Source organism: Erpetoichthys calabaricus, chromosome 3 (assembly GCF_900747795.2).
Source record: "Erpetoichthys calabaricus chromosome 3, fErpCal1.3, whole genome shotgun sequence".
Lineage (NCBI taxonomy): Eukaryota > Metazoa > Chordata > Cladistia > Polypteriformes > Polypteridae > Erpetoichthys > Erpetoichthys calabaricus.
Genome location: NC_041396.2, coordinates 274,860,485 through 274,887,423, shown reverse-complemented (window position 1 = coordinate 274,887,423; position 26,939 = coordinate 274,860,485). Strand labels below are relative to the sequence as shown.

General features: G+C 38.6%; 1 protein-coding gene across 1 annotated transcript; it reads left to right on the top strand.

The window, feature by feature from the left end:
• Positions 1-318: 318 nt before the first annotated feature.
• LOC114649552 (dnaJ homolog subfamily C member 3-like) lies at positions 319-26,035 on the top strand. Its single transcript, XM_028799045.2, has 5 exons — positions 319-438; positions 17,006-17,080; positions 19,365-19,508; positions 24,511-24,692; positions 25,894-26,035. The coding sequence occupies exons 1-5, from the start codon at positions 370-372 to the stop codon at positions 26,015-26,017; spliced, it is 594 nt and encodes a 197-aa protein (XP_028654878.2). The 5' UTR covers positions 319-369; the 3' UTR covers positions 26,018-26,035.
• The last annotated feature ends 904 nt before the right edge of the window (positions 26,036-26,939 follow it).

Sequence of the window (26,939 nt, the reverse complement as noted above, 5' to 3'; positions counted from 1 at the left end):
ACACTCCATGTTTTTGCGCAATTATTAATTTAATTTGTCATTTGTTTAAAAAATACAGCGAGGCGGCGTGTGGTGTCTTCTCCAAAAAAAACTTGCATTTTAAAATTCTGTACATTTGAAATGGCTATCATTTTTCTTCAGATTCTATATCATATTTACAGCATTATACACCTCAGTATTTTATATAGACTGTATAAAATTATGGGTTATCGCCAGTAAATTTTAAAGACAAGGTGATATTTTAACTTAATAAAAATAAACACTGTTTAAGGCAAAAATAAGTTCATGCTAATTTTTTCCCACTTCTTCACAGAGGGAGATCCCAAAAACTACTTGACTTACTACAAATGGGCAGCAGTTTTACTTGCAATGGGAAAGTCTAAAACTGCTCTCCCTGACCTTAGCAAGGCAATTGAACTTAAACCTGACTTTTTGGCAGTAAGTTATACCTACTTCTTTTGTTATCTTATATTTTTACATTCAAACTATAATCTGTGTCTATAGTAATGTTCAGATTTTTGTTCTTTTTCCATATTTAAGTTCAAGTTTATTTTTGTGTGTTAATAATATAATTACATTCTCATTTGCATGTCTTTTACAGAGTAGTGACAGTATAATATAAAAGGGCACATTAATACAACAGCAAAAAATTGATACATACATTGTAAGAAACATCAGGTAATAGTCCATACAAGTGGATATTTAAGTGGCCTTATGATGGAAGAGTAAAAACTGTCCCTTTAATCTAATAACAGGAGTGCGAATGCTTCTATACCTGTTGCCAGAATTGAGGAAAAATAACTAGATCTTGGCTTTCCTGTATTGTAAGAATTCTATTTGTGGTTCTAGGGCACTATGTGTTATATTTGTGAAAAGTAGGCACACCCCATGAAATGTTTTCTTTTTAACATATGTGGACATATCAAGATTTAGTTTTCTTTTAAATAGTGTCCATAGGTAAAGGTGACATAAATGTGGTATATCTGTCTGGTGTATAACTAACTTTATATAAACGTTTACTTACTTGATAATTTTACATGTGGGAAAAAGTAAGTACACCCCTGCATTTATCACCACCTGAAATACCTAAAATTAGAATTGGGTACATCAGATCAGGTACAAATTATTAGAACATCATTAGAGGATCTTGGAGGAACCTTTCCAATTTAAATCTTAGACTTTTAGTTCTTTGTGTTTATTGAAGTGTGTTTTATCACCATACCTAGACTGAAAGAGACCTAATCTGGAAAGGAATTTAAAAAGATATGCAAACAATTCATGGCCCAGAACATCATCTATAATGGAGAATACTTCAAACAATTACTAAAGCCATGCTGTTCCAGAAAGAACATCGGGGCAAGGCTGAAGCTTAAGATAGATAGATAGATAGATAGATAGATAGATAGATAGATAGATAGATAGATAGATAGATAGATAGATAGATAGATAGATAGATAGATAGATAGATAGATAGATAGATAGATAGATAGATAGATAGATAGATAGATAGATAGATAGATAGATACTTTATTAATCCCAATGGGAAATTCACATTCTCCAGCAGCAGCATACTGATACAATAAATAATATTAAATTAAAGAATGATAATAATGCAGGTGAAAAACAGACAATAACTATGTATAATGTTAAATATTAACGTTTACCCCCGGGTGGAATTGAAGAGTCGCATAGTTTGGGGGAGGAACGATCTCCTCAATCTGTCTGTGGAGCAGGACAGTGACAGCAGTCTGTTGCTGAAGCTGCTCTTCTGTCTGGAGATGACAGTGTTTAGTGGATGCAGTGGATTCTCCATAATTGATAGGAGCCTGCTGAGCGCCCTTCGCTCTGCCACAGATGTTAAACTGTCCAGCTCCATGCCAACAATAGAGACTGCCTTCCTCACCAGTTTGTCCAGGCGTGAGGCGTCTTTCCTCTTAATGCTGCCTCCCCAGCACACCACTGCGTAGAAGAGGGCGCTCACCACAACTGTCTGATAGAACATCTGCAGCATCTTATTGCAGATGTTGAAGGACGCCAGCCTTCTAAAGAAGTATAGCCGGCTCTGTCCTTTCTTGCACAGCGCATCAGTATTGGCAGTCCAGTCTAATTTATCATCCAGCTGCACTCCCAGATATTTAAAGGTCTGCACCCTGTGCACACAGTCACCTTTGATGATCACGGGGTCTATGAGGGGTCTGGGCCTCCTAAAATCCACCACCTGCTCCTTGGTTTTGCTGGTGTTCAGTTGTAGGTGGTTTGAGTCGCACCATTTAACAAAGTCATTGATTAGGTCCCTATACTCCTCCTCCAGCCCATTCCTGATGCAGCCCACGATAGCAGTGTCATCAGCGAACTTTTGCACATGGCAGGACTCCGAGTTGTATTGGAAGTCCGATGTATATAGGCTGAACAGGACCGGAGAAAGTACAGTCCCTTGTGGCGCTCCTGTGTTGCTGACCGCAATGTCAGACGTGCAGTTCCCAAGACGCACATACTGAGGTCTGTTTTTAAGATAGTCCACGATCCATGCCACCAGGTATGAATCTAATCCCATCTCTGTCAGCTTGTCCCTAAGGAGCAGAGGTTGGATTGTGTTGAAGGCGCTAGAGAAGTCTAGAAACATAATTCTTACAGCACCACTGCCTCTGTCCAAGTGAGAGAGGGATCGGTGTAGCATATAGATGATGGCATCCTCCGCTCCCACCTTCTCCTGATTTGCAAACTGCAGAGGGTCGAGGGCGTGTTGAACCTGTGGCCTCAGGTGGTGAAGCAGCAGCCTCTCCATGGTCTTCATCACATGTGATGTCAGAGCAACAGGCCGAAAGTCATTCAGCTCACTAGGACGTGATACCTTTGGGACTGGGGTGATACAAGATGTTTTCCAAAGCCTCGGGACTCTCCCCTGTTCCAGGCTCAGGTTGAAGATGCGCTGTAGAGGACCCCCCAGGTCCGATGCACAGACCTTCAGCAGTCGTGGCGATACTCCATCTGGACCCGCTGCTTTACTGGCACGAAGTCTCCTCAGCTCTCTGCTCACTTGCGCTGTTGTAATTATGGGTGGGGATGTCTCTCCTATGCTGGTATCAGCAGAAGGATGTGTGAAGGGTGCAGTACTTCGAGGTGAGAGTGAGAGTGGGTTATGGTGGTCAAACCTGTTAAAGAAGTTGTTCATTTGGTTTGCTCTCTTCATGTCTCTCTCGATGGTGGTACCCCGCTTTGAGCTGCAGCCAGTGATGATCTTCATCCCATCCCACACTTCCTTTATGCTGTTATTCTGCAACTTCTGCTCCAGCTTTCTCCTGTACTGCTCCTTCGCCACCCTGAGCTGGACTCGGAGTTCCTTCTGCACGTGCTTGAGCTCATGCTGATCACCATCTTTAAAAGCCCTTTTCTTCTGGTTCAAAAGGCCCTTGATGTCACTTGTAATCCATGGCTTGTTGTTAGCATAGCAGCGTGCAGTTCTTACTGGAACTACAGTGTCCATACAGAAGTTGAGGTAGTCAGTAGTGCAGTCAACAACTTCCTCAATGTTCTCACTATGTGATCCCTGCAGGATATCCCAGTCTGTAGTTCCAAAGCATTCTCTCAGAGTATTCTCAGCCTCCGGGGACCACTTCCTGAATGATCGTGTGGTTACAGGTAGGACTCTCACTTTTGGTTTATAGTGAGGCTGAAGCAGAACCAGTTTATGATCTGCTTTCCCAAGTGCAGGCAGCGGGGTGGCGCTGTATGCGTCTTTAATGTTTGCATACAGTAAATCAATAGTCTTATTTCCCTGGGTGTTACAGTCCAAATACTGGGAAAAGGCAGGTAATGTTTTGTCCAGCGTCACATGGTTAAAGTCTCCAGCGATTAGCACAAGTGCCTCTGGGTGCTGCGTTTGTAATTTAGCAACAGCAGAATGGATGATGTCACTCGGTGACTCCACGTCTGCCCGAGGTGAAATGTATACAATAGCAACAATGACGTGTCCAAACTCTCTGGGCAAATAATAGGGACGTAAACTTAAGGCCAACAGTTCGATGTCCCTGCAGCAAGTGGAGATTTTGACGTTAACATGTCCAGAGTTACACCACCGTGTATTAACATAGAGAGCGAGTCCTCCTCCTTTGTGCTTCCCACAGGTACTTGCATCTCTGTTCGCTCTAACTGTGCTAAACCCGGGTAGCTCCACATTAGCATCTGGGATGTTAGTTGTGAGCCACGTTTCACAAAAACACAACAAACTGCATTCTTTGTAGGTTCTGACATTTTTTCACCAGCGCAGCCAGTTCGTCGATCTTATTTGAGATTGAGTTCACATTCCCCAGAATCACAGAAGGCACCGAAGGCTTAAAACGCCACTTTCTCGCAAGCCGCTTCATTTTTAGCTTAGTGCCCGCTCTGCTGCCACGATACCGCCTTCTTACCTCGTCGGGTAAATAGGGAAACACACCGATACTGGCATTTGTTCTCAGCGCTCGAAGTTGAGTACTTGAATAGGCGAGTCTCGGCGTGTAAAAATCCATGCCCATGTTGTAAAAGTAAGTGTGTCCAGTGAACAAATCCACATAAAATAAAGTGATAGGAGTGATCAATAAATAAAAATAGAAAAATAAAAGTAGAAAAGTACACATACAGTCATACAGCTTAACTATGGACACTTAGGCAAAGTCCAAGACTTCTGGAAAAATATGCTCTGGACTGACAAGTCAAAGATTCTTATTTGGCTATGGTACCAGAAAATGTGTTTTGGCTAAACCAAAGACCACATTTGACCAGAAGAACCTGATACCATCTGTAAAGGATGGGGGTGGAAATGTTGTGGTTTGGGGCTGCTTTGCTGCATTAGAGCTTGGGCAGCTCCCCATCCTAGAATCATCTTTGAATTATTTATTGTACCAGTAAGTGCCTGAGGATAATGTGGGGATTGTCAGAAGATAGATGCTTAGCTGAAAGTGGACCTTGTGCCATAACAATAACCGTAAACATTCTAGTAAATCCAACAAGGAATAGCCGAAAAAGAAATGGAGTAAAATGATCAATTCTAAGCCCAGATCTGAATACCCATTAAGGGTACTATGTGGAGGTGGGGCTTAAAATGCTCTGTGCATGCAAGAAATCCCTTAAACATCGTATAGCTGAAAGAATTTTCTTTGGAGGATTGGGAAACACTCCAAGTAAATGTCAGAGACTTATAAAGAGTTTTAGTATATGGTTGCCTACTAGAAGTTGCTTCTGCCAAAGGGGGCAAAACCAGCTATTAGAATCAAGGATGTGCTTGCTTTTTCCACAGAAGGAAATGCAGTATCTGTTCATTTTTCATTAAATACATTATTGCAATATCAAATTTTTATTCTTTTTATTAATGGCACCACCTTTATCTAAAGACACTTTTTTAAATGAATATAAAATTTAATTCCACATATGGACTGTAGTTACTTTTTCACATGACTGTGTCTCTTCAGAACAAATGGGATTTGTGTTCCAGTAATACTGTAACACAACATTACCATCCTCTGTGGAGCACTGCTGTCCAGAACTGAACAAATCCTGGACCACACTCTTAAACAGTAAGAATAAAGTTTCCAGTGCACCTATAAATGTTGGTGAGCACTTAGGGTAGACCTCAGTGATTTCTACAGACATCTGAGGAAATAAGGCATTGGTAAACTGTCTTGATAATAGGCGAGATGAATTGTGCCCACTGTGGATCGTCGGTGAGGGTGATACAAAAGAATTCAAAACCATCAACATTAGAGATTCGTTGTCTTAGCACTACTTAGTCAAAAGACAAATGTTTTCTTTAAACTATTTTGTATTTGTTGGCAATACATCCACGATGGTGGTATCATTCGCAATGGTTAGTCTTTTTTACAATTTTTAATTGTTAGTTTTAGACAGATTTTTCTACTGTACTGCTCTGCATTCTAAAGCCTTCTGCAGTGCCCTGGAAGTATTATTTTGGTCTTGATCCTGTTCCATTTTACTCATGAATTTGATTAGCTGTTGTAAAATCCATTAAGCATTCATTGTAGCAAACAAAAGCTGGTTCCTTTGTCATTAAACACAATGGGACATAACTGCCATTTTTCTTTTCTTTTTTTCTTTTTTTTTCATTTTATTATTATAATGGATTTAAAATCATCCTCTATAAACCACATTTTCAGTTTCAGTAAAGCATACATGGGCTACTTCAACCAGCTTGCCTTTCTTCGAGTCTTCAGGCTTAACATATTCCTATCCGAAGGGCAAAGTGAAAAGTTATGGTACATGTAGTAGCATGTGAATGTTTTGACCTACATTTTGAATATATTTTTAATATGAATATTCAAACCTGAATTTCAGTGTAGTTTGACCGCTTTATTCAGCGCACTACCTTCTGGGATATCTGCTTAGTGGAAGAGATGCTGAAAATCCACACATGTTGAATCTTTCCAGTTATTGCCACCCTCTGTAAATGGTTTGTGGAAGTCCAATGTCATGGAGCTTAATGATGATCAGCTTTGTCTATAACAATTTTCTGGCAAAGCAATGTTTATTATCCAGGTGTTCTAGTATGGTTTTTTAGGCTTTATTATTGTGCAAGTTTTACTACCAACTTAAGTTTCAGTCTCTGATTTTAAATTGGCAACAGGAATTGAAACATGACCTAACTGCCCAAGGTGAGGATGGGATGGCAAATGACAATTGTCTTGTGTAAAGATGGTCAAAGGTATTAGAACCCCTGATGAGGCAGGTGACATGCTGGTGATATTTGTGGTGAATACTCTGTAAATCTTCTTTGATGTCCACATCAACAATAAACTATTCACCAGGATATGAAGTTTTGTATTTCATTATTATCTTACGTAGTTCAGTCAATGCAATGCTGGTGGTTGGCTGTGGTCCACAACAGTCTGGAAAACACTGCAGAACTCTTTTGTAAGATAAAACTCCTCATGCTCAGTCAATGAATATTGCAGATCAGGGTCCTCATGTATAACGCTGTGCATAGAATTCACACTAAAACATGGCATTCAGACAAAAATGGAAATGTGTGTACGCACAAAAAAATCCAGATGCATAAATCTGTGTGTACGCCAAGTTCCAAGCACTTCCCCTTTACAAATCCCAACAAATGTGAAATTTAACGCACACGCCTACAGCCCCACCTCAATATCTCCCTGACTGCATATTTTAATATGCAAATCAATATAAATATCACCTTCTGTTCAGTGTTTGGTTAAAAACAATGGAAAAGGCATGTGAAAAAAATAATTTCAGCGGATGCGAAGTGGAGGCAAGGTAAAACATACTATTTGTTGGTTTATGCAAGGGTATAAGAAACAAGCTTGGCTGAGACACTTGAACTTGCAAGTTCAGAAAGTCGCACACAGCCTGAAAGAAAAAAAAAGTAGTCTGATATCACAGTCCACGTGAAAAGGTGAGTTGCACCCCACTGTTTCAGGCAATATTACATAAAACTGACCCCCGTGTAATTGTTAGGCGGTGGTGATGATGATGCTGTGCCGAGTATATCTTCGGGCACTGGCTGCACACACACCTCTGCCTCGGAAACTGCTGGGAGGCCATCTGAGTGTGTGCTGACAGATTTCGCTCTGGATGCTGTAAGAGATGTGGCCAGTGAACTAAGGAATATAAGTGCTGTACTATGTGATATTGACCACAAATGAAATGAATTGGTTTATAAATGCTGCATCTGATTACCTGTTTGTACATTCAGCCAGTTACATTCAAAGTTATAACTTTGCTGTCCGATCTGGCTGATCATTTGGTGTGTCAGGTTGATCATAGCACATCTGTTCAGGTGCATGCTTGCACACTGCAAAACATATTTTCTATGCACTATAGAGCAGTACATTAGTAGAGTGGTAATGCTTTCTGTTTACTTAAGCAAATTCATTCTCTGAAGGTGCCTTTTATAGCGCATCAACGGCACCGAGCACCATAACAGAGCACCTGTGGCTGTGTAGGGCTGCCATCTATATATATATATTTTTTATTATATAAAGGTTTTCCAGCTACAGTATATACAGTCATGTGAAAAAGTTTGGGAACCCCCTCTTAATTCTTTGTTAAGACTTTTGTTTATCATTGGCTGAGCTGAAGAATTTCTTGATATTGGGTTGAATTCATCCGACCCTTGACTTTAACAAGGGCCCCAGTCCCTGAACTAGCCACACAGCCCCACAGCATGATGGAACCTCCACCAAATTTGACAGTAGGCAGCAGGTGTTTTTCTTGGAATGCGGTGTTTTTTTTCCACCATGCAAAGCGCTTTTTTGTTATGACTAAATAACTCAATTGTCTCATCAGTCCAAAGCACTTTGTTCCAAAATTAATCTGGCTTTGTCTAAATAAGCATTTGCATACAACAAGCGACTCTGTTTGTGGTGTGAGTGCAGAAAGGGCCATACAGATGTTCTTTGTGCATATTGTGCTGAATTGTAGAATGATGTACAGATACACCATCTGCAGCAAGATGTTCTTGCAGGTCTTTGGAGGTGATCTGTGGGGCTGTCTATAACCATTTTCACAATTCTGTGCATATGTCACTACTGTGTTTTTCTTGGCCTGCCAGACCTGGGTTTAATAGCAACTATGCCTGTGACCTTCCATTTCCTGATTATATTCCTTACAGTTGAAACTGGCCATTTTTAAACCTGAGATAGCTTTTTGTAGCCTTCCCCTAAACCATGATACTGAACAATCTTTTCAGATCTTTTGAGAGTTGCTTTGAGGATCCCATGCTGTCACTCTTCAGAGGAGAGTCAAAGGGAAGCACAACTTGCAATTCACCATCTTAAATACCTTTTCTCGTGATTGGACACACCTGTCTGTGAAGTTCAAGGCTTAACAAGCTAATCCAACAAATTTGGTGTTGCAAGTAATTAGTATTGAGCAGTTACATGCATTCAAATCAGCAAAATTACAAGGGGACCCAAATTTTTGCACAGCCAGTTTTTCACATTTGATTTAATTTCATACTAACTAAATACTGCTTCCCTAAAAATCTTTGTTCGGAAAACACCCCAGTACTCCGATGTTCCTAGGAAATTAAAGACATACCACTGTTATATATACATATATATTTTGTGTTGAAAGTAGAGTAAATTATTATGCAGGCTGAGTGAGAAGAGTTCCAAAACTTTTTCATATTACTGTATGATGTAATGTCAGCGCATTCTTTTGGTGATTTATCGCTGGCTGATATAACTTGTCTGGCGTTGTTGTAATAGCAATTTGCGTGCAGTTGACCGCTCCAATTACATTTGGAAAACCAAATGTTGCTATGAATTGCGCTTTTATGTTTGCCAGTTCAACCACTGTGTACGGAAATCTTATATATGTGGATGACAAATGGATAATGCCATCCTATATAGCTGGCATGGTGCGACTCCGTGATGACTGGAGAAATACCTGATCGGTCAGCAAGTTCAAGTTGAAAAGCTCCTGTGGCTAAATACCTCCAAGAGAGACAGAACTTGCAAAGTAGCAGATGGAGCACAAATCGTCAAAGTCTGCCTTTGTAAAGCCAGTGCCAGTTCAGCACACGACTCCAAGAGAATAGTTGTTGGAAATCGAAATCAACTTAGAAGCCAGTCGTTGTCATCCGTAAATACAGTTAGGTCCATAAATATTTGGACAGACAACTTTTTTCTAATTTTGGTTCTGTACATTACCACAATGAATTTTAAATGAAACAACTCCGATGCAGTTGAAGTGCAGACTTTCAGCTTTAATTCAGTGGGGTGAACAAAACGATTGCATAAAAATGTGAGGCAACTAAAGCATTTTTTTAACACAATCCCTTCATTTCAGGGGCTCAGAAGTAATTGGACAGTTGACTCAAAGGCTATTTCATGGGCAGTTGTGGGCAAGTCCATCGTTATGTCATTATCAATTAAGCAGATAAAAGGCCTGGAGTTGATTTGAGGTGTGGTGCTTGCATATGGAAGATTTTGCTGTGAACAGACAACATGCGATCAAAGGAGCTCTCCATGCAGGTGAAAGAAGCCATCGTTAAGCTGCGAAAACAGAAAAAAACCCATCCGAGAAATTGGTACAACATTACGAGTGGCAAAATCTACAGTTTGGTACATCCTGAGAAAGAAAGCAAGCACTGGTGAACTCAGCAATACAAAAAGACCTGGGGGGTATTTTTCGTATGTGAATTACTCGTTTAGCCGGATGTAATTGTTGACGATTTGGCATCATCCTGGATCTGTCGGTTTTTTGAAACTCTTGCGGGGTTTGTTGTCATAGCAGCACATCCAAATCCTCAAACCTGCTCGGAGCAGGTTTGTTCTATGTAAACAAGGATCAGCTCACACACTTAATCAGTGTCCGTGCATGGAATTCATTTAGTCATGACTTCACCATTCATGAATGAGCAACCAATTGATATCAGTACCCAAATTATAAGAAGAGAATTTCATATAGAGAGGATTTTGCGCAATCGGCAAGATCCTTTATTGCTTCCGGAGGAAATTCTTTTCGAAAGATACCGCTTTAGCCGAGGGGGAATATTGTACCTCAAAAATTTATTAGGACCTTATATTCGAAGTCAAACTCGGCGAAGTCGGGGTCTCACAACCACACAGTATGCATTGCTTTGAGGTTTTTTTTGCAAGCGGCACTTTTTTTTTATATACTGTAGGCGATGCGGAAAATCTAAGTGCAGTTTGCAAGGCAATTCGTAAAGTCTGTTTGGCTCTGAAATATTTCCTTCGGGTTTTCATAGTGTTTCCTGGACACCTGCGTGTGCAGACAAACAAGGCGTTTCATGTCATTGCAGGTAGGTAATACACAGGTAAAAACACTCAGTTCCATAAAGAATCTCACAATCAGCCTAACATTCTCATTACCCAGGGTTTTCAAATGTGATTGGGGCACATGGGACTGATCACAGTGGAGTTTGATCAAACATTATTTGGAAAATGTACCTCTCCTCCTGATGAATAATCAGACACAGTGTCTTCATCAAATATTTGACCTTTGTCAATATCTCGTTGGTCAGACACAGGTTCTAGGGATATGACATTCCCTGCAACTGACCCAACAAAAAAAGAGGGCTATATGGAACCTACCTATGGCACACATTGAGGACAAATATATGCAATGACCATCCTTTACCTGAAATGAAGTGACCACTGCATCCTGCCACTGGTTCTGAGGAGGAGCATCCCCCTGGAATGCCCTCTGAAACAGGGCGATGGGCATTTTGCTGGAGAGCCAACTCTTCTGCAGGGGTTAGGTCTGGACCGCGTGGACCTCCACCTGTTTTTTGCTTGCCTGCCTTCTTATTAGCTTTAAAATTAATGTTCTTTACATTATATGATTCTTTATGTCAACAATTCTTTAAATAGTTATATACCAATATTTACCAGTTTGAAGTATATTCTTGTACTTCACTTTAACCTGTTCCCGTGTTCTCCTTGTGCTCACATTTGATCTGGAATTATGACATATTAAATAATGATTAATCTGACACACAGGAAATGAAATGCTGCTTTCAGTAAGTACAATGCACACGCGTTAAATTTGTCAGCCACTTTTTGCCAGCCGTCTTTTCTGGTTTGGGCTGCTTTTGCAGTGTTACCCCTTGTATATATTAAATCTTGAAATTCTTCATGTCCTTCGAATAAAAGGTCTTGCTCCGCTTGTGTGGGGGTAAAAAAAAAATGCGCCCGTTCTTTCGTCATTTTGTTACAGCCTATCAAAGACTTGCTGATCATGTTTTCTAGACTCAATATATATGGGCTTTTCAGTCAGTGCGGGCGCGCGCATTCATCTCGTATGATTAGATCCAGCTAAACTAATCTACTACACCGCTGCATTTGAAAAACCAACTTATCCCGGATGAGTTTCACCGGCATTAACTCCTCCAAGATGAGGCATCTAATCTCGGATGATTTAAGCGATGTACGGAAAATACTCCAACAGTAGTGGACGATCGCAGAATCATTTCCATGGTGAAGAGAAACCCCTTCACAACAGCCAACCAAGAGAACAATATTCTCCAAGGGGTAGACGTATCGATATCCAAGTCTACCATAAAGAGAAGACTGCATGAAAGTAAATACAGAGGGTGCACTGCAAGGTGCAAGCCACTCATACTGTAAGCCTCAAGAATAGAAAGGCTAGATTGGACTTTGCTGAAGAACATCTAAAAAAGCCAGCACAGTTCTGGAAAAACCATTCTTTGGACAGATGAAACCAAGATCAATCTCTACCAGAATGATGGCAAGAAAAAGTATGGAGAAGGCGTGGAACAGCTCATAATCCACGGTGGATGCAGTGTGATGGCTTGGGCGTACATGGCTGCCAGTGACACTGGGACACTAGTGTTTATTGATGATGTGACACAGGACAGAAGCAGCCGAATTCTGAGGTGTTCAGAGACATACTGTCTGCTCAAATCCAGCTAAATGCAGTCAAATTGATTGGGCGGCGTTTCATGATACAGATGGACAATGACCCAAAACATACAGCCAAAGCAACCCAGGAGTTTATTAAAGCAAAGAAGTGGAAAATTCTTGAATGGCCAAGTCAGTCACCTGATCTTAACCCAATTGAGCATGCATTTCACTTGTTGAAGACTAAACTTCAGACAGAAAGGCCCACAAACAAACAGCAACTGAAAGCTGCTGCAGTAAAGGCCTGGAAGAGCATTAAAAAGGAGGAAACCCAGCATCTGGAGATGTCCATGAGTTCAAGACTTAAGGCTGTCATTGCCAGCAAAGGGTTTTCAACCAAGTATAAGAAATGAACATTTTATTTCCAGTTATTTAATTTGTCCAATTACTTTTGAGCCCCTGAAATGAAGGGATTGTGTTTTTTTTTTTTTTTTTAAAAATGCTTTAGTTGCCTCACATTTTTATGCAATCGTTTTGTTCACCCCACTGAATTAAAGCTGAAAGTCTGCACTTCAACTGCATCTGAGTTGTTTCATTTAAAATTCATTGTGGTAATGTACAGAACCAAAATTAGAAAAAAGTTGTCTGTCCAAATATTTATGGACCTAACTGTATTTACGGATGACAACGACTGGCTTCTAAGTTGATTTCGATTTCCAACAACTATTCTCTTGGAGTCGTGTGCTGAACTGGCACTGGCTTTACAAAGGCAGACTTTGAGGAATTGTGCTCCATCTGCTACTTTGCAAGTTCTGTCTCTCTCTGTCCAAATATTTATGGACCTAATTGTACGTGCTCTCTTCTAATTCTTCCATTTGCGATGTCTTCTAACAACATTTAAAGTGGCCATGGTAGTTGTAATAGTTTGACCATTCCGTGAACCATTATACTGTATTTTTACAGAATGATTACAATCAAGTGAATTAAATTTGTAAACGATATGCAATTTAATTTCAGTGTAATGTATAAAGTCCGCATCATAACTGTGAATCTGAATAATACTGAGATGTATACTTGATATAATTTTCATGATGATATAGGAATTAAAGCATGTTATTAAACATGGGAACACGGTGGTGCAGCGATAGTGACGAGCAGGCACCTCGTCCACAGATTGTTCCTACCTCCCACAAGATGCTGGCTTGCGGCGTGTGCGACCTTCGATGAAATAATTTTTTGCAGCAGTACTGTCTCTTTCAAATGTACTAACCCCCAATTCCTTTCTGTCCTTTTTCTATCTCCAAGTAACCAATCGCCACACAATCGGCTCTGTAATAGATGTTAAGCCATCTATAAGCTTAGAATGCAGATTCTTCAAAACCTTTAAGGAACATTGAAATATCTTCGTAGTACATGTTTAATTATTCTATCCATCTGTCTTTCCAGTGTCGCGCCATCCCCAGCAAGAATACAGTGCGAGGCAGGAATAATCGTGCCGCCAGCTCGTCACTAGCGCTGTAACTCCGTGTCCTCACATGTTTAATTATTAACAATATAGACTATTTAAATGACGTTAAGATTTTATCTGTATAATGTAATAAACATATTTTGCTGCATTTCATCTTAAAAATGATATCATCATCATATGTAAATACACGCTTTATAAAGTGGCGCAGGTTGAGCAATATTATAACTGTATCGCAAGTTTTACAGTGAGGTAATTGTACTTGTAAGTATAAACAGTTCTATAAGGAGCACTTGATGGATTGATTGAGTGTGTTTACAGTTCTTGGGATGGAACTGTTTTTGAACCGCGAGGTCCGTACACGAAAGGCTCTGAAGCATTTGTCATATGAGAGAAGTTCAAATAGGCAGCATGTGCTTGATGCTGTATACCAATAATTCTCCTTCCGATCAGCTGCTCTGAGTGGTGCAGTGAGAGTAATCTGGAAAAAGATGATCCGATGTGGCAACCCCTAACGGGAGCAGCTAAAAGTAGAAGGTGCAGTGAGAGTAACAATGCTAAAGCAGCTATGGTATTTGGAATAAATTTAGGTATTCTGTGGACCATTATATTGTTACAGGTTAATTACAATCCAATGCCTTAAACTAATTAATAATATGCGGTTAATTTCAGTGTATATGATAAAGCCACGTCAGGGATGTGGATTTAAAAAAGAAAGGGAAACCACATTGGAACAAAAGCACTGCTTTGACGCTGGGTGTGTCCAGTTTGCAAAACTGAGCAGAGAACTTGTGTACGCCAGGGTTGGAGCTAGTGTGAAAATGTGCGTGGCTTTATGCCAAGTTTAGGTTTTATACATTGCGATTTGAGCTTCGAAACGGGCTTACGCTACATTTTTGTGCGTATGCACCATTTATACATGAGGCCCCTGATGCTTAGAAACCACCAGCCTTATCAGAGACCTTGGATAGTTAACACTACTGCCACTGTCCATAAAGTATTTAACATAATAATAATTGCCATATTTAATAAACATTTGTTAATTTCTAACACCATAACTGGTCATGGTGCAGGTATCCAAAGAGTTCAATGCTGATTTCATCTGACCTATGATCAAGCTGCTTTCAGATTTTCTTTGTTTTCAGTGAAGTCCTGCTATCCAGTCTTTGTTCTTTTTTTCTTCTTTCCATTTCTTACTAGCGTACCTAAAGTTTTTATAGAGACAAACACTTTTTAAATTATTTTACTGTTAAATTAACCTGATTTCAAATGATTTTACAATAATTTAAGAAAATGCTGTACTTTTGCTAATGGTTGTCTATACAAACTTGTGTCAGCATAAAAAACAATGTTAAGTTAAAATGGAAAAATTAAATCAGCAGGCATTATGCTTGTGCTGTGAAATGTGCTAGTAAGATTTCATCTGGAATTTAACTTTTGACATCATGATACAAAAAATACAGCTGTAGAAGTTGTATAGAAACTAGTAACCAGGTGCATTCCTAGATTAAATGGTGCATCCTATAATGACAGTTTTAAATGAATGCTGGTACTTTTATTTTTGAATGATTCCAGCATTTTTGGGACTTGATCCAGGTCTCCATAAATGGCAAAGAGAGTCAATTGAGCAGAATTCTTTGTTAAAAAATTAATCATGAAATAATGATGATATCAATTTGAAACTAAGGAGATTGCATTTACTGTAAGAAAAAAAGTCATGGAGTTGAACAAGGAGAAGGGCCATCTAGGAAAGCAAAAAAAAAAAAAACTTTATAGAACTGAAAAAAATTCCTTCTGTTTTTCAAATGTTTTAGGTTCTCCTGTAAATTTTGGTCTAGAGCCTTTTCATCTAGTTTTTATGATGATTATAGAAAACTGCATTGATGTCAGTGCAGAATCTTCCATACATTCTCATCAGTTAACTGGAAGGAAAACTCGTAATATTAAAGTATTTTCTTTTTAAACAGGATTCTGTTTTTTGCTGTGTAACTAAATAAATATGAAATGATGTGTAGGAATGTCATGTACTATGTTAAAGTGAAGAGTAAAATATGCTATTAATTTACAGTCTTAAATAGGCAGCAATCTTAAGGACTACATAATTTACCTTTTTGATGCAATTTGTATTGTACTAATGTAAAAAGTGATTTTTATATTTTTTTGTGATAACTCAATCTTTTTTCATAATACTAAAACACTTTTTCAATGGTATAAAGTCTGCCAATTCTGTTCATAACTTTTATGGACAGAATTTCTAGGCGCAGCCAGGGCGTTGAGGGGGTCCGGTTTGGTGGGCTCAGGATTGGGTCACTGCTTTTTGCAGATGATGTTGTCCTGTTTGCTTCATCAGGCCGTGATCTTCAGCTCTCTCTGGATCGGTTCGCAGCCGAGTGTGAAGCGGCTGGGATGAGAATCAGCACCTCCAAATCCGAGACCATGGTCCTCAGCCGGAAAAGGGTGGAGTGCCCTCTCAGGGTTGGTAGCGAGATCCTGCCCCAAGTGGAGGAGTTCAAATATCTCGGGGTCTTGTTCACGAGTGAGGGAAGAATGGAGCGTGAGATCGACAGGCGGATCGGTGCGGCATCCGCAGTAATGCGGGCGCTGGTCTGTCGTGGTGAAAAAGGAGCTGAGCCGCAAGGCAAAGCTCTCAATTTACCAGTCGATCTATGTTCCTACCCTCACCTATGGTCATGAGCTATGGGTAGTGACCGAAAGAACGAGATCGCGAATACAAGCGGCTGAAATGAGTTTCCTTCGCAGGGTGTCTGGGCTTTCCCTTAAAGATAGGGTGAGAAGCTCAGTCATCCAGGAGGGGCTCAGAGTAGAGCCGCTGCTCCTCCGCATCGAGAGGAGTCAGATGAGGTGGCTAGGGCATCTGATCAGGATGCCTCCTGGACGCCTCCCTGGTGAGGTGTTCCGGGCACGTCTAACCGGGAGGAGGCCCCGGGGAAGACCCAGGACACGCTGGAGGGACTATGTCTCTCGACTGGCCTGGGAACGCCTTGGGATTCTCCCGGAAGAGCTAGAAGAAGTGGCCGGGGAGAGGGAAGTCTGGGCATCTCTGCTCAAGCTGCTGCCCCCGCGACCCAACCTCGGATAAGCGGGAGACAATGGATGGATGGATGGATGGATGGATGGATAAAGTCTGCCCTACTTTCTTACCAGCTACTTTCTTTTACTGTCTTTTTCTTTGTCTCAGGCACGGCTGCAGAGAGGTAATATTCTGTTAAAACAAGGAAATACTCATGAAGCAAAGAAAGACTTTGAGGAGGTGGTAAGTGTTCTTCCTTTCAATAATATTTCTGTGCTGACTAGTTGTGCATGTAATGGATGTTGTGTTGCACTGCTTTGTACTTTTAACTTTTGTTACAATTTTTTTTGACATTTTAAATTAACATACTGTATATTGTTGAATGAATTTCCATTTATCACATTTGCCTCTCTAACAAGAGCACAAGTAAGAGGTAGATGGTTCCTCTAACATTTTCATATATGATCATATTAAACTACACTAATGTAGATTCAGCAGCATGAGGTGAAAATAACTTTTGTGGTGGGTGTAAAAGTATGTAAAAAAAAAAAAAATTATCTATCCTTTCACCTATGTATCCATTTTCTACTCCATGGCCATGGTTAATAGAAGTCCATCCCAATAGTATTTCATGCAAGTCAAGGATCAACACTGGACCAGAGGGCCTTCCTTCTCTGGGCATTCGAGCTGTGACTCCGCCAATTTGGAGTTGGCCGTTGACTTAAGGTGCCGAAACACTTAAAATATTTGAGTAAACGGGAGTACTTGTAGAAAACCCAGTTTGGTGAGAGGAGACCATGCAGACAGCATATCTACACTTGCCATGCATAGAAACAACCTTAGACCTTTTGTGCAGCTGTTATGTGGTGCCTGTTGTCATGTTTGTCTTCTTTCCAAAACTTTACTCTCTCACTGTTGTGTTAACTGACCTGTATTCCTCTCAATCCTTGTCAGGACAGCAAGCCATAAAAACATAAAAAGAGCTCCAATCCTTGTGAGCCACGAAACTGGTTTTGCCACATTACTGTTATATATTATTTTAAATTGGCAATGCCTCTACAGAACATGAGGTGCTTATGAGAATGTTATGTGGGTCCCTTTTGTAGCCCTCCATTAGTGTCCTGAACTCCAAACTTATTGTGATGTGTTTTGCTGCTGCCAGGACAGCTGTGAGCAATGAGAAGCAAGGATGGGAGTGAGCCAAGGAAAAATCACTTTTTGTGAGGGTGCAGGACAGTTGAGCACAAGAACACTATCCCCTCACCCCTGTTACTCAACAGCCTGAGCAGTTTAAGACTTTGTCACCTAATCATCCGCACTAGGCTAAAAACAAGAGTAATTACATTAATTGGATTCGTAGTCTGAGTCCCGACCTGATTGTATGGGTCGTTACCTACTAGGTAACGCATGTGGTTGGTGTGTCATGTAATGAATGTAATTACTCCGATCTACAGGCTGTCAAATAAACGAACTACACGCCGTGGCGCAGCGTAAAGGGACTTTGTCTCTGACGCTGACGTCTGAGGTTAGATCCTCGCAAGGGGAGCAGTAGAGTGTGTGCGCCTGATGAGCCAAAATAAGGGTGAAACACGTGTCGCGTGCTCTTTGCATTATTTGACAATAAACTATTCAACATTCCATGATCTGCTTCTCGCAACTGATTTTTTATATATAATCTTCAAATACCACTGACTCACTCATCAGAAAATCTCCTGAGCCATGAGGACTTGAAATTTGGAATGTAGGTTACCCTTGGCCCATAGGTCTTCGCTAAGAAACGGGTTTTAAAAATTTCGTGTACCAAGCCTGTTCTGTATGTCTGTCTGCTTTTCACAAAAGAAATTACATAACTGATGTAGATCTGGTTGTTTTCTATAATTTGCTTGAACTTTCCAGTTGATTTTGCAACTTCTTATCGTGCCAAGTACCATAGTTTGCTTGTGGTACCGATTTGTATTTATGCAAATCCAAGAGAGTGGCTTTGGGCTGACAGTAGGGGGGAGGGGCCTTCCTCATTCACTCTCCAGCCTCTGTTCAAGTTAGTCTATGTCCCGCCACATGTTGGAGTACACCTTGCCTTTGCCTAGCTAGCGATACCTGCTTGCTCAAAAGACATTATCATCTTGAGATTGTTAAGGAGTAACGTTTCTCATTTTTGAGAAATAAAGATCAGAGCTCCATTTGTTTTAGAGGGTAGCTGCTGATTGCCAGAGATATCAAGGCCATGTTCTTTTCGCCCCACGTGGGGAACGCTTTGCCATCAGAGCTCAACACGATCAGATCTAGTCCCAACGTCTATTGATTTTTAAAATTTGTCCTGTTTCATTACTATGTGGGTGAAGCCACGGGGTACAGTTAGTAAAGTGTAAAAGCGCATAAATGTGACGTCCATAATTGTTAACCTAAGTTATATATACAGTATAATCAAATATTATTTTCACTTTGAATATTCAATCTCTTTGCAGGTTATCATAAAAGAAAGTTGTTTAAAGCTTTGCTAACTTTGCATCTGATCTCTTGTCCACAGCTGCGTGGTAACCCACACCATGAAGAGGCTTGGCTACAGCTGCAGCATATTCAAGAGCTAGATCAGTTAATCCTAGAGGCAAGAAATGCGTATAATCGGAAGGACTGCACTGCAGCTATCACCATCATGGAGAGAGTAATTGAGGTGAGCGTTATTTTACCTGTTGTAGAAATATAGCAACAATACAGTGCAGGGTATAATAACATAACATCAAGTTTATGTATAAGATTTCAACTAAACTTTTTTTTTGTACAGACTATATAACTGACATTCGCAGGCGATCTACTAGGAAACTAATGAGGCATAAGCTTCAGGGCCCCAGAAGCGACTTTAGTGAACATTTTCTTAATTTTGGGCGTCTACTGTACTGTATGACAAGGGGTTTTTAAAAAATAATATAGTATGATTGAATACAAAATAAGTTAATATACAAATTAAAAGGTCATTAAACTGTCATGTAGGCTAGCCATAAAATATTCAAATTAAGGATGTTTCATTCTAAATATGTAAATTATAAATAATTTAAAACACTACTGTAATAACATATATGACAAATTACATTTTTATTAAAATTACCTTAGGCTAGCCGTGATAAAAGGAAATAAAAAATAGAAAATTCAGGTTAACAATCAACCTAACCTTTTCAGTCTTTGACATTTGACCTAAAGAGAATATAAACATATACGCACTAAATATGCATAGTCCTTGCAAGCTGGTTCAGAATATAATGTACCATTGCAAATTTTATTTTATTTATTTTTTTTATTTTTGTATCTTCAGTGGGAAATTTTAGAAGAAATGCATTTAATTGGTATTTTCATAGCAAAACGTGATTTGTTTTGCCTAACAAAATGTTCTGCTTTTCCATATATTGTCCATCACTGTCTAAAATTACTGTTTCTGAATTCCTTTTAGATGACACATATCTATGCATTTCTTCTGTTTTCCAAAATGTGGCAAACTACAAATATTTGTGCTGCTGCAGAGTGAAACTTTAGAATTTGAGCTCATTTTTGCTTTTGAAAATGTTGGGAAGAAATTGCTTGAAATAATAAACACAATTCATAACCACAGTTAAATGAAAATCAAATACTACAACATACTCTAAATTAGGACTGTTTTTCCCAACTAGGAGTTGCTTGAAGGTTGCTGCAAGGTATTTTGGCTAAAATCCTCCAGTTTCAGATACATTATGTCCCCTTTTTTTGTGTTGAACACTTTAATTCTAATTAAGTTTGAAAATTTAAGTTATGAAAAAAATGTTACTATTAACACACATTTAATTAACCATTAGAATTGTAAACTTTTATTCATTTATTTTAATCTATTTTAAATCTAGAATTTTTTATTTTGATTATTGATAGATGAACCGTTACATTTTTAGTAGGGTTATCTTACAAGCACTGTGCTTAAATGTTCACAGGTATGTTATCTACCAAAGTGGACTTTTCCCAGTCTACCAATATAAACTACTGAGAGATTTGTAATCCATTTCAGTAATTTAATGATTAATTGGGTAGGTTAGGTTAAGGATTTTTCTGATTTGGGTGAAACAGATTAACACACTTTCACCTTTAGGGGTATTATTTCAGTTTTAAATTTAATCCAAATAAGAGAACAAAAATACTTGATATACCTGAAAAAACTAAAATCTCAAAGTATCACGATAATGTCACATGCAGGGTCCTAGGCAATTTCTACCCCTGATATTTTATAATACACATCATGTTATGTAACTTAATATCCTATTAATCTTCTTGATCTCTTCTGTACACTTTCTGGATATAGGTAGTGAAGAGCCAGTGGCACCTTTCCATTATTTTGATAGAGGTTCTTTGTTTCATTTATACTTTACACTTTGTTCTGGACATTCTACTTCTTAGTTTGCTTTCTTAAGCCTTCCTATTTTTGATAAAGATGAGGAGACTTGCATCTTGGGTGTTACCTTGTTGTGAAATAATTGACATATTTGGCTAGTTCTTTTAGTCTTCACCTCTTTCTTACTATTTCTTTTCTAGACTTTTTTTTCCTTCTATTAGCAACATTAACAGAAGCTAGAGACAATAAAATTCTACCTCAAACTTTTTGTCAAGCATCAATCACCGTCTTTCCTAAACAAAAATAAGGATGTATTACAATAGGCATTATACAGACCAATTTCACTTCTGAATAATGATACTCTCAAGTCTTAGCTAGAAGGATGGAGAAAGTGCTGCCTTCAGTAACATCACAAGATCAAACTGGATTTATTAAAGGCCGACATTTAGCGTCCAATCTTGGACGCCTGTTTAATGTAATATACTCACCCTCAAAGTCAAATATCCCAGAGATTTTATTCTCCTTTGATGCAGAAAAAGCATTTGATATGATTGAATGGAACTACCTTCTCACTACATTGGAGAAGCTTCAGTTTGTATTAATAACATTAATTCAGACTATTTTAAACTAGAACGTGGTACCAGACAAGGCTGCCCCTTGTCACCACTACTTTTTGCAATCGCCTTTGAGCCACTGGCAGTTCACTTTCGAAATGCTTATGAGATAAAGGGGATTATCAGAGAAGGACTTGAACAGAAAATGTATTTATATGCAGATGATATGGTACTGTATACAGTATATCAGACCCACAAAAATACTGTGCCTACAGTCCTAACAGCACTAACAGAATTCCAAAAGATTTCTGGTCTCAGAATTAATTATACTAAAAGTGTGCTCTTTCCAGTGAATTCTCAAGCACACAATATTAGATTGGACACCTTCCCTTTTATCATCGCAGATCACTTAAAATATCTAGGGGTAAACATCACAAGTAAACATAAAGCTCTTTATCAACAAAATTTTGCTGTCTGTATGGAATAAATCACGCAAGACTTACATAGATGGTCAACCCTTCATCTCACTTTAGCTGGAAGAATTAACATTGTTAAGATGAATATCCTCCCTAAGCTTCTCTTTTTATTTCAAAATATTCCAATATACATCAATAAATCATTTTTTAAGAAATTAGATTCAACCATAACCACATTTATTTGGAATTCAAAACATCCAATTATCCAAAGAGCGACCCTACAAAGGCCTAAGGCAGAAGGTGGCATGGCTCTGCCTAACTTCAAGTTTACTACTGGGCAGCAAACATACAACATATAAAAACCTGGACATTGACACAAATAGATGAACATATGCAGGCTTGGTCTGCAATACAAATATAATACAGCATTTCATCTTTATATTCCTTGCTTTGCGCCCTAATAAATGCAAATTATCGCCAATATACTGATAACCCAATAGTGCTTCACTCACTCAGAATATGGAACCAATGTAAGAAACAATTTAAGATAGAGAATCTTTCATCGGTGGCACCACTGCACGAGAACCACCTTTTTCAACCATCGCAAACATATGCAGTTTTTAATGTCTGGAAAACATTTGGGATTAAATCACTTAGAGATCTGTACATAGACAACATCTTTGCATCCTATGAACAATTATTCTAAATTTAACTTTCCAGCAACACATTTCTTTCACTATCTTCAAATTAGAAACTTTGTTAAACAGAACCTGCCCAATTTCCCTCATCTCCCACCTCCCTCTATGCTGGAAACAATACTCATCAGTTTCAAGGACTTAGACAGAATCTGTGCAATATATAAAACCATTTTACAGTCCCTCCCTTTCAAAGATCCAAGAGGACAATGGGAAAAAGATCTCCCCCTCAACATATCAAAAAAGGAGTACAAGGTAGCAATGCAGAGAATTCACTCGAGCTCCATATGTGCAAAGCATACATTCAACTAAAAATTATATATTGAGCACATCTGTCTCGCTTAAAATTATCCAAAATGTTTCCAGGGCAAGATCCAACCTGCGAACACTGCAATCAAGTTCCAGCCTCACTGGGTCACATGTTCTGGGCCTGCACCAAACTAACATCATTTTGGACCAAAATTTTTAAATGCCTTTCAGACAGCCTTGGTGTCACAATCCCTCATAATCCACTAACAGCTGTGTTTGGTGTCCTTCCAGAGGGGCTTAAAGTGGAGGAGGACAAACAAACTGTAATTGCCTTTACTACACTATTGGCACGTAGACTTATCTTGCTCAACTGGAAGAATCTTAACTCTCCCCCTTTAAGTCAATGGGTAACTGATGTTATATATCATTTGAAATTGGGGAAAAAATAAAATTCTCACTTAGAAGATCTGTGCAGAAATTTTTCCAAACCCGGCAGGATCTAATCCAATAACATTTTAGAATAAGCTTTTAAAGCACTGAGGAAGCAGATTCTCTCCCTTTTTTCCTTTTTGTCTTCTCCATTTATCTATATTCATTTATTACTCTATTTGCTTATTTTTACTAGGTTTAAATTTTATTCTGCTGGCCATGCTCTTTCTCAGGGGTGGGGGTTGATTTGTTTTCAATCCTATTCTTGTAAAATTGATGTATTTGTATGGAATGTTGTGTGATTTCAATAAAATCAATAAAAATCAATAACATTTCTGTAATATTTTTGATGCATGTCATTTTACAAGTCGCCTTTTTATATTCTTGGATAACAAGATTTTTCTCTAACTTGTTAATCTTTAATCAGTTTCTTGCAGCTTTTAAGCGGTTTTCTACAATTGCAGCACTGCCTGGTTAAATGATTCACTCAGTGTCTATAGCATTTAAACCACCTTAAATTGCTTTCTGCAATTGTATTTTCAAAAAAATAATAAAGAAACTTTGTATGTACCACACTTCCATTATCATTACATCTTTCTGTTACAAAGCATTTTTAATACCAAACTGTACATGCAGTTGTTATATATTTTATGTTCTCCACCTTGTGAGCTATATGGGGTTTGTAGTAAATAGTTGGCATGTAAGCTGCTTGACCTCCTCCCCCCCCCCGATTCGGATTGTTTGCAACTTGATAGTTCACTTTAATGCTGCTTTTAATTTTCTAGTTTAGAAACATTGGTAATTGTGAAATGACAAACTTTTTATGTTTAGGAAATGTTATTTGGACATACTGTTAACAGATATGATGTATTTTAAATAACCAGCACCAGAGAGTTTGTTGTTTCAGTTGAGATTGCATCTTTAAAAAAAGTTGTAGTACATGTGAGTATATAACCTACTCCTTGTCTTGTGTTGATCATCCCAGGTTTCTCCCTGGGACCCTGAAGCCAGAGAACTCCGGGCTGAGTGCTACATTTCAATTGGTGAGCTACGGAAAGCTATCCAAGACCTCCTGCCCACTACAAAATTACGCAATGACAATCGTGCTGCTTTTCTTCAGCTCAGCAGACTCTACTATATTCTAGGAGAACATGAAGATTCCTTAAGGTAAATCTATATTTTTGCATCCTTTCAGGGTAAATTAGTTATTGTTTTGATCAGTTGTTTAGACATGAATCAATTGGGTAATTGCCTTTTGGCTTTACAAGTAAGATAAATATTGCAATCTTATTTGTTTATATAAGATGTAGCTTTGTCTGTTTTCTTCAGTGTTAGTGGAAAACTTGGCTAGTTGTAGTTTTTGTTTATTTGAAATCAACACCTCCCTTGTGCTGTACTGGAGCCAAACAGAATTTGTGTTTTGCAGTGGCCACCCATTCTGATCTGGACTGGTGACAGCAGAGTAAACATTTGGGTGAAATATTTGATGTTGCATTCTTTATGTTTAGGTAGACTTGCTTTTTAATCATCATTCCATTTGTTGCTACGAAGATCAGTTTCTTGCTGCCCATCACTGTTTACTGGAAAAGAATGTTTAAAAGTGGACGGATATCCCCCCTTCTCCCCCATAGAAAAATGCTTGCCCATCTCGGATGTGTGCTAAGAGGGCTGTTCAGTCTTGTATTTGCTATAAAGCCAAATAGTTCCATTGTGCATTCATCTTGCATTTCACCTAAATATACATTCTTAATACACTGTAGTGTCATCCAGCAAGCCACAATAGCTAAACCTTAGAGCTACTTGTTGATTTACTAAGTTGCCTCTCTATTAGGCCACAACTGAAGGTGTATGGTATTCGCACTCCTTAACTACATTATAGGTTGCCTCTTGGTATGTACTTCAATTTCTGATTATAAATCTGGGTTTAAGTCTTCATGACTTAAAAACCATATGTTTTCACAAGTTGCAGTGCTGTTTTCTTATTCAAATATTTCTTTGGACTTGTTTGGCATGAGGAGAAATAATTTACGTTTATTTGGCCGATGCTTTTTAACCAAAGCAACTGACAACATTGAGATGCAATTGGTTATATTTCTTTTGGTTTTTCCAATTGGAGCACAGGCGGGTGAAGTGACTTGCTCATTCGCACAGTGTCAGTGGTGGGATTTGATCCCACAACCTCATGGTTTGAAGTTCATAGCCTTAACCACTGTGCCACACTGCCTTAAGTACTTAAGTACTGTAAATATTAAACATTTCAAGGACAGTTATAAAAGATTACTATGCTTTGTTGTGAAATTGCCTCTGTATCTTTTTTATATTAATTATAAAGTACAAAATCCTTATGTACTGTACCTATTGCTTTTAGCCAGGTACGAGAGTGTCTAAAACTAGATCAGGATGATAAAGAATGCTTTTCTCACTACAAACAAGTGAAGAAACTGTCTAAACAGTTGGAATCAGCAGAGCAATACATCGCTGAAGAAAGGTGAGTGCTAACCTTGGATGTTAGACTTGTCTAATAAAAGAAAAATTTGTGTAAGTGGGGCAACGCTAGTACTTAAGTTTTTCACTAATCTTTAATGTTTAATTACATAATCTACTGAACTATGCCAGCTGTAGGAAAGGTTCATATTCTTCCCATTGGACAAAACTAACTATAAATGCATTCTGCAGTAATAGTTTACATTTTTTGGGGTTAATAAGTAAGTTGGAAATAGTAATTTAGACCATTAATATTTTTAGGTTTAGGTAGATTTTGTTATCCCAGAAGGAAATTTGTTTGCAACAGGAAAGTACAAAAACAGAAGATATTGTTACAGAGATCCAATAGATAAACAAAGACACAAAATTTTACAACCAGTTTTACTGCATAAATACACACTCAAGATCAATACAAAGAAGAGTAATTACTTTTCAACCGTATACAAAATAATAATAATGCAGAATTTAACATTTAGCAACATCCCTACATGTAACAGAATTTAAAATGCTTATAAAGGAGTTCTTAAATCTGTTGCTCTTTACCTTTGGAAACCTAAGCCTGATGGCAACAGCTGAAATTTAGGGCAAAGAGGATGGCTACTGTCTGACAGAACTGAGTTGTATTGCAAACAGAATAGAAAGAAAAGCCATTTCAGTGATAGACATCTGCTGTGAACCAATAATTTTACTGCAGTTTTTTATAATGTTGTTAAGGTGGTTTATATTCTTGTTGCTGAGGTTGCCAAACCAACAGATAAAATCAAATGTAACAATTGTTTCACTAAAGGACTTTATATTATATTATATTATTATATTATATAAAAAATAAATATGGTATTACTCTACCATCTCCACTGTTTTCCCCTTTAATTAAAGTTGAGACAGTAGATGGTGGAGAACACCTGAATTCTAAAACCATATCTTTTTGTT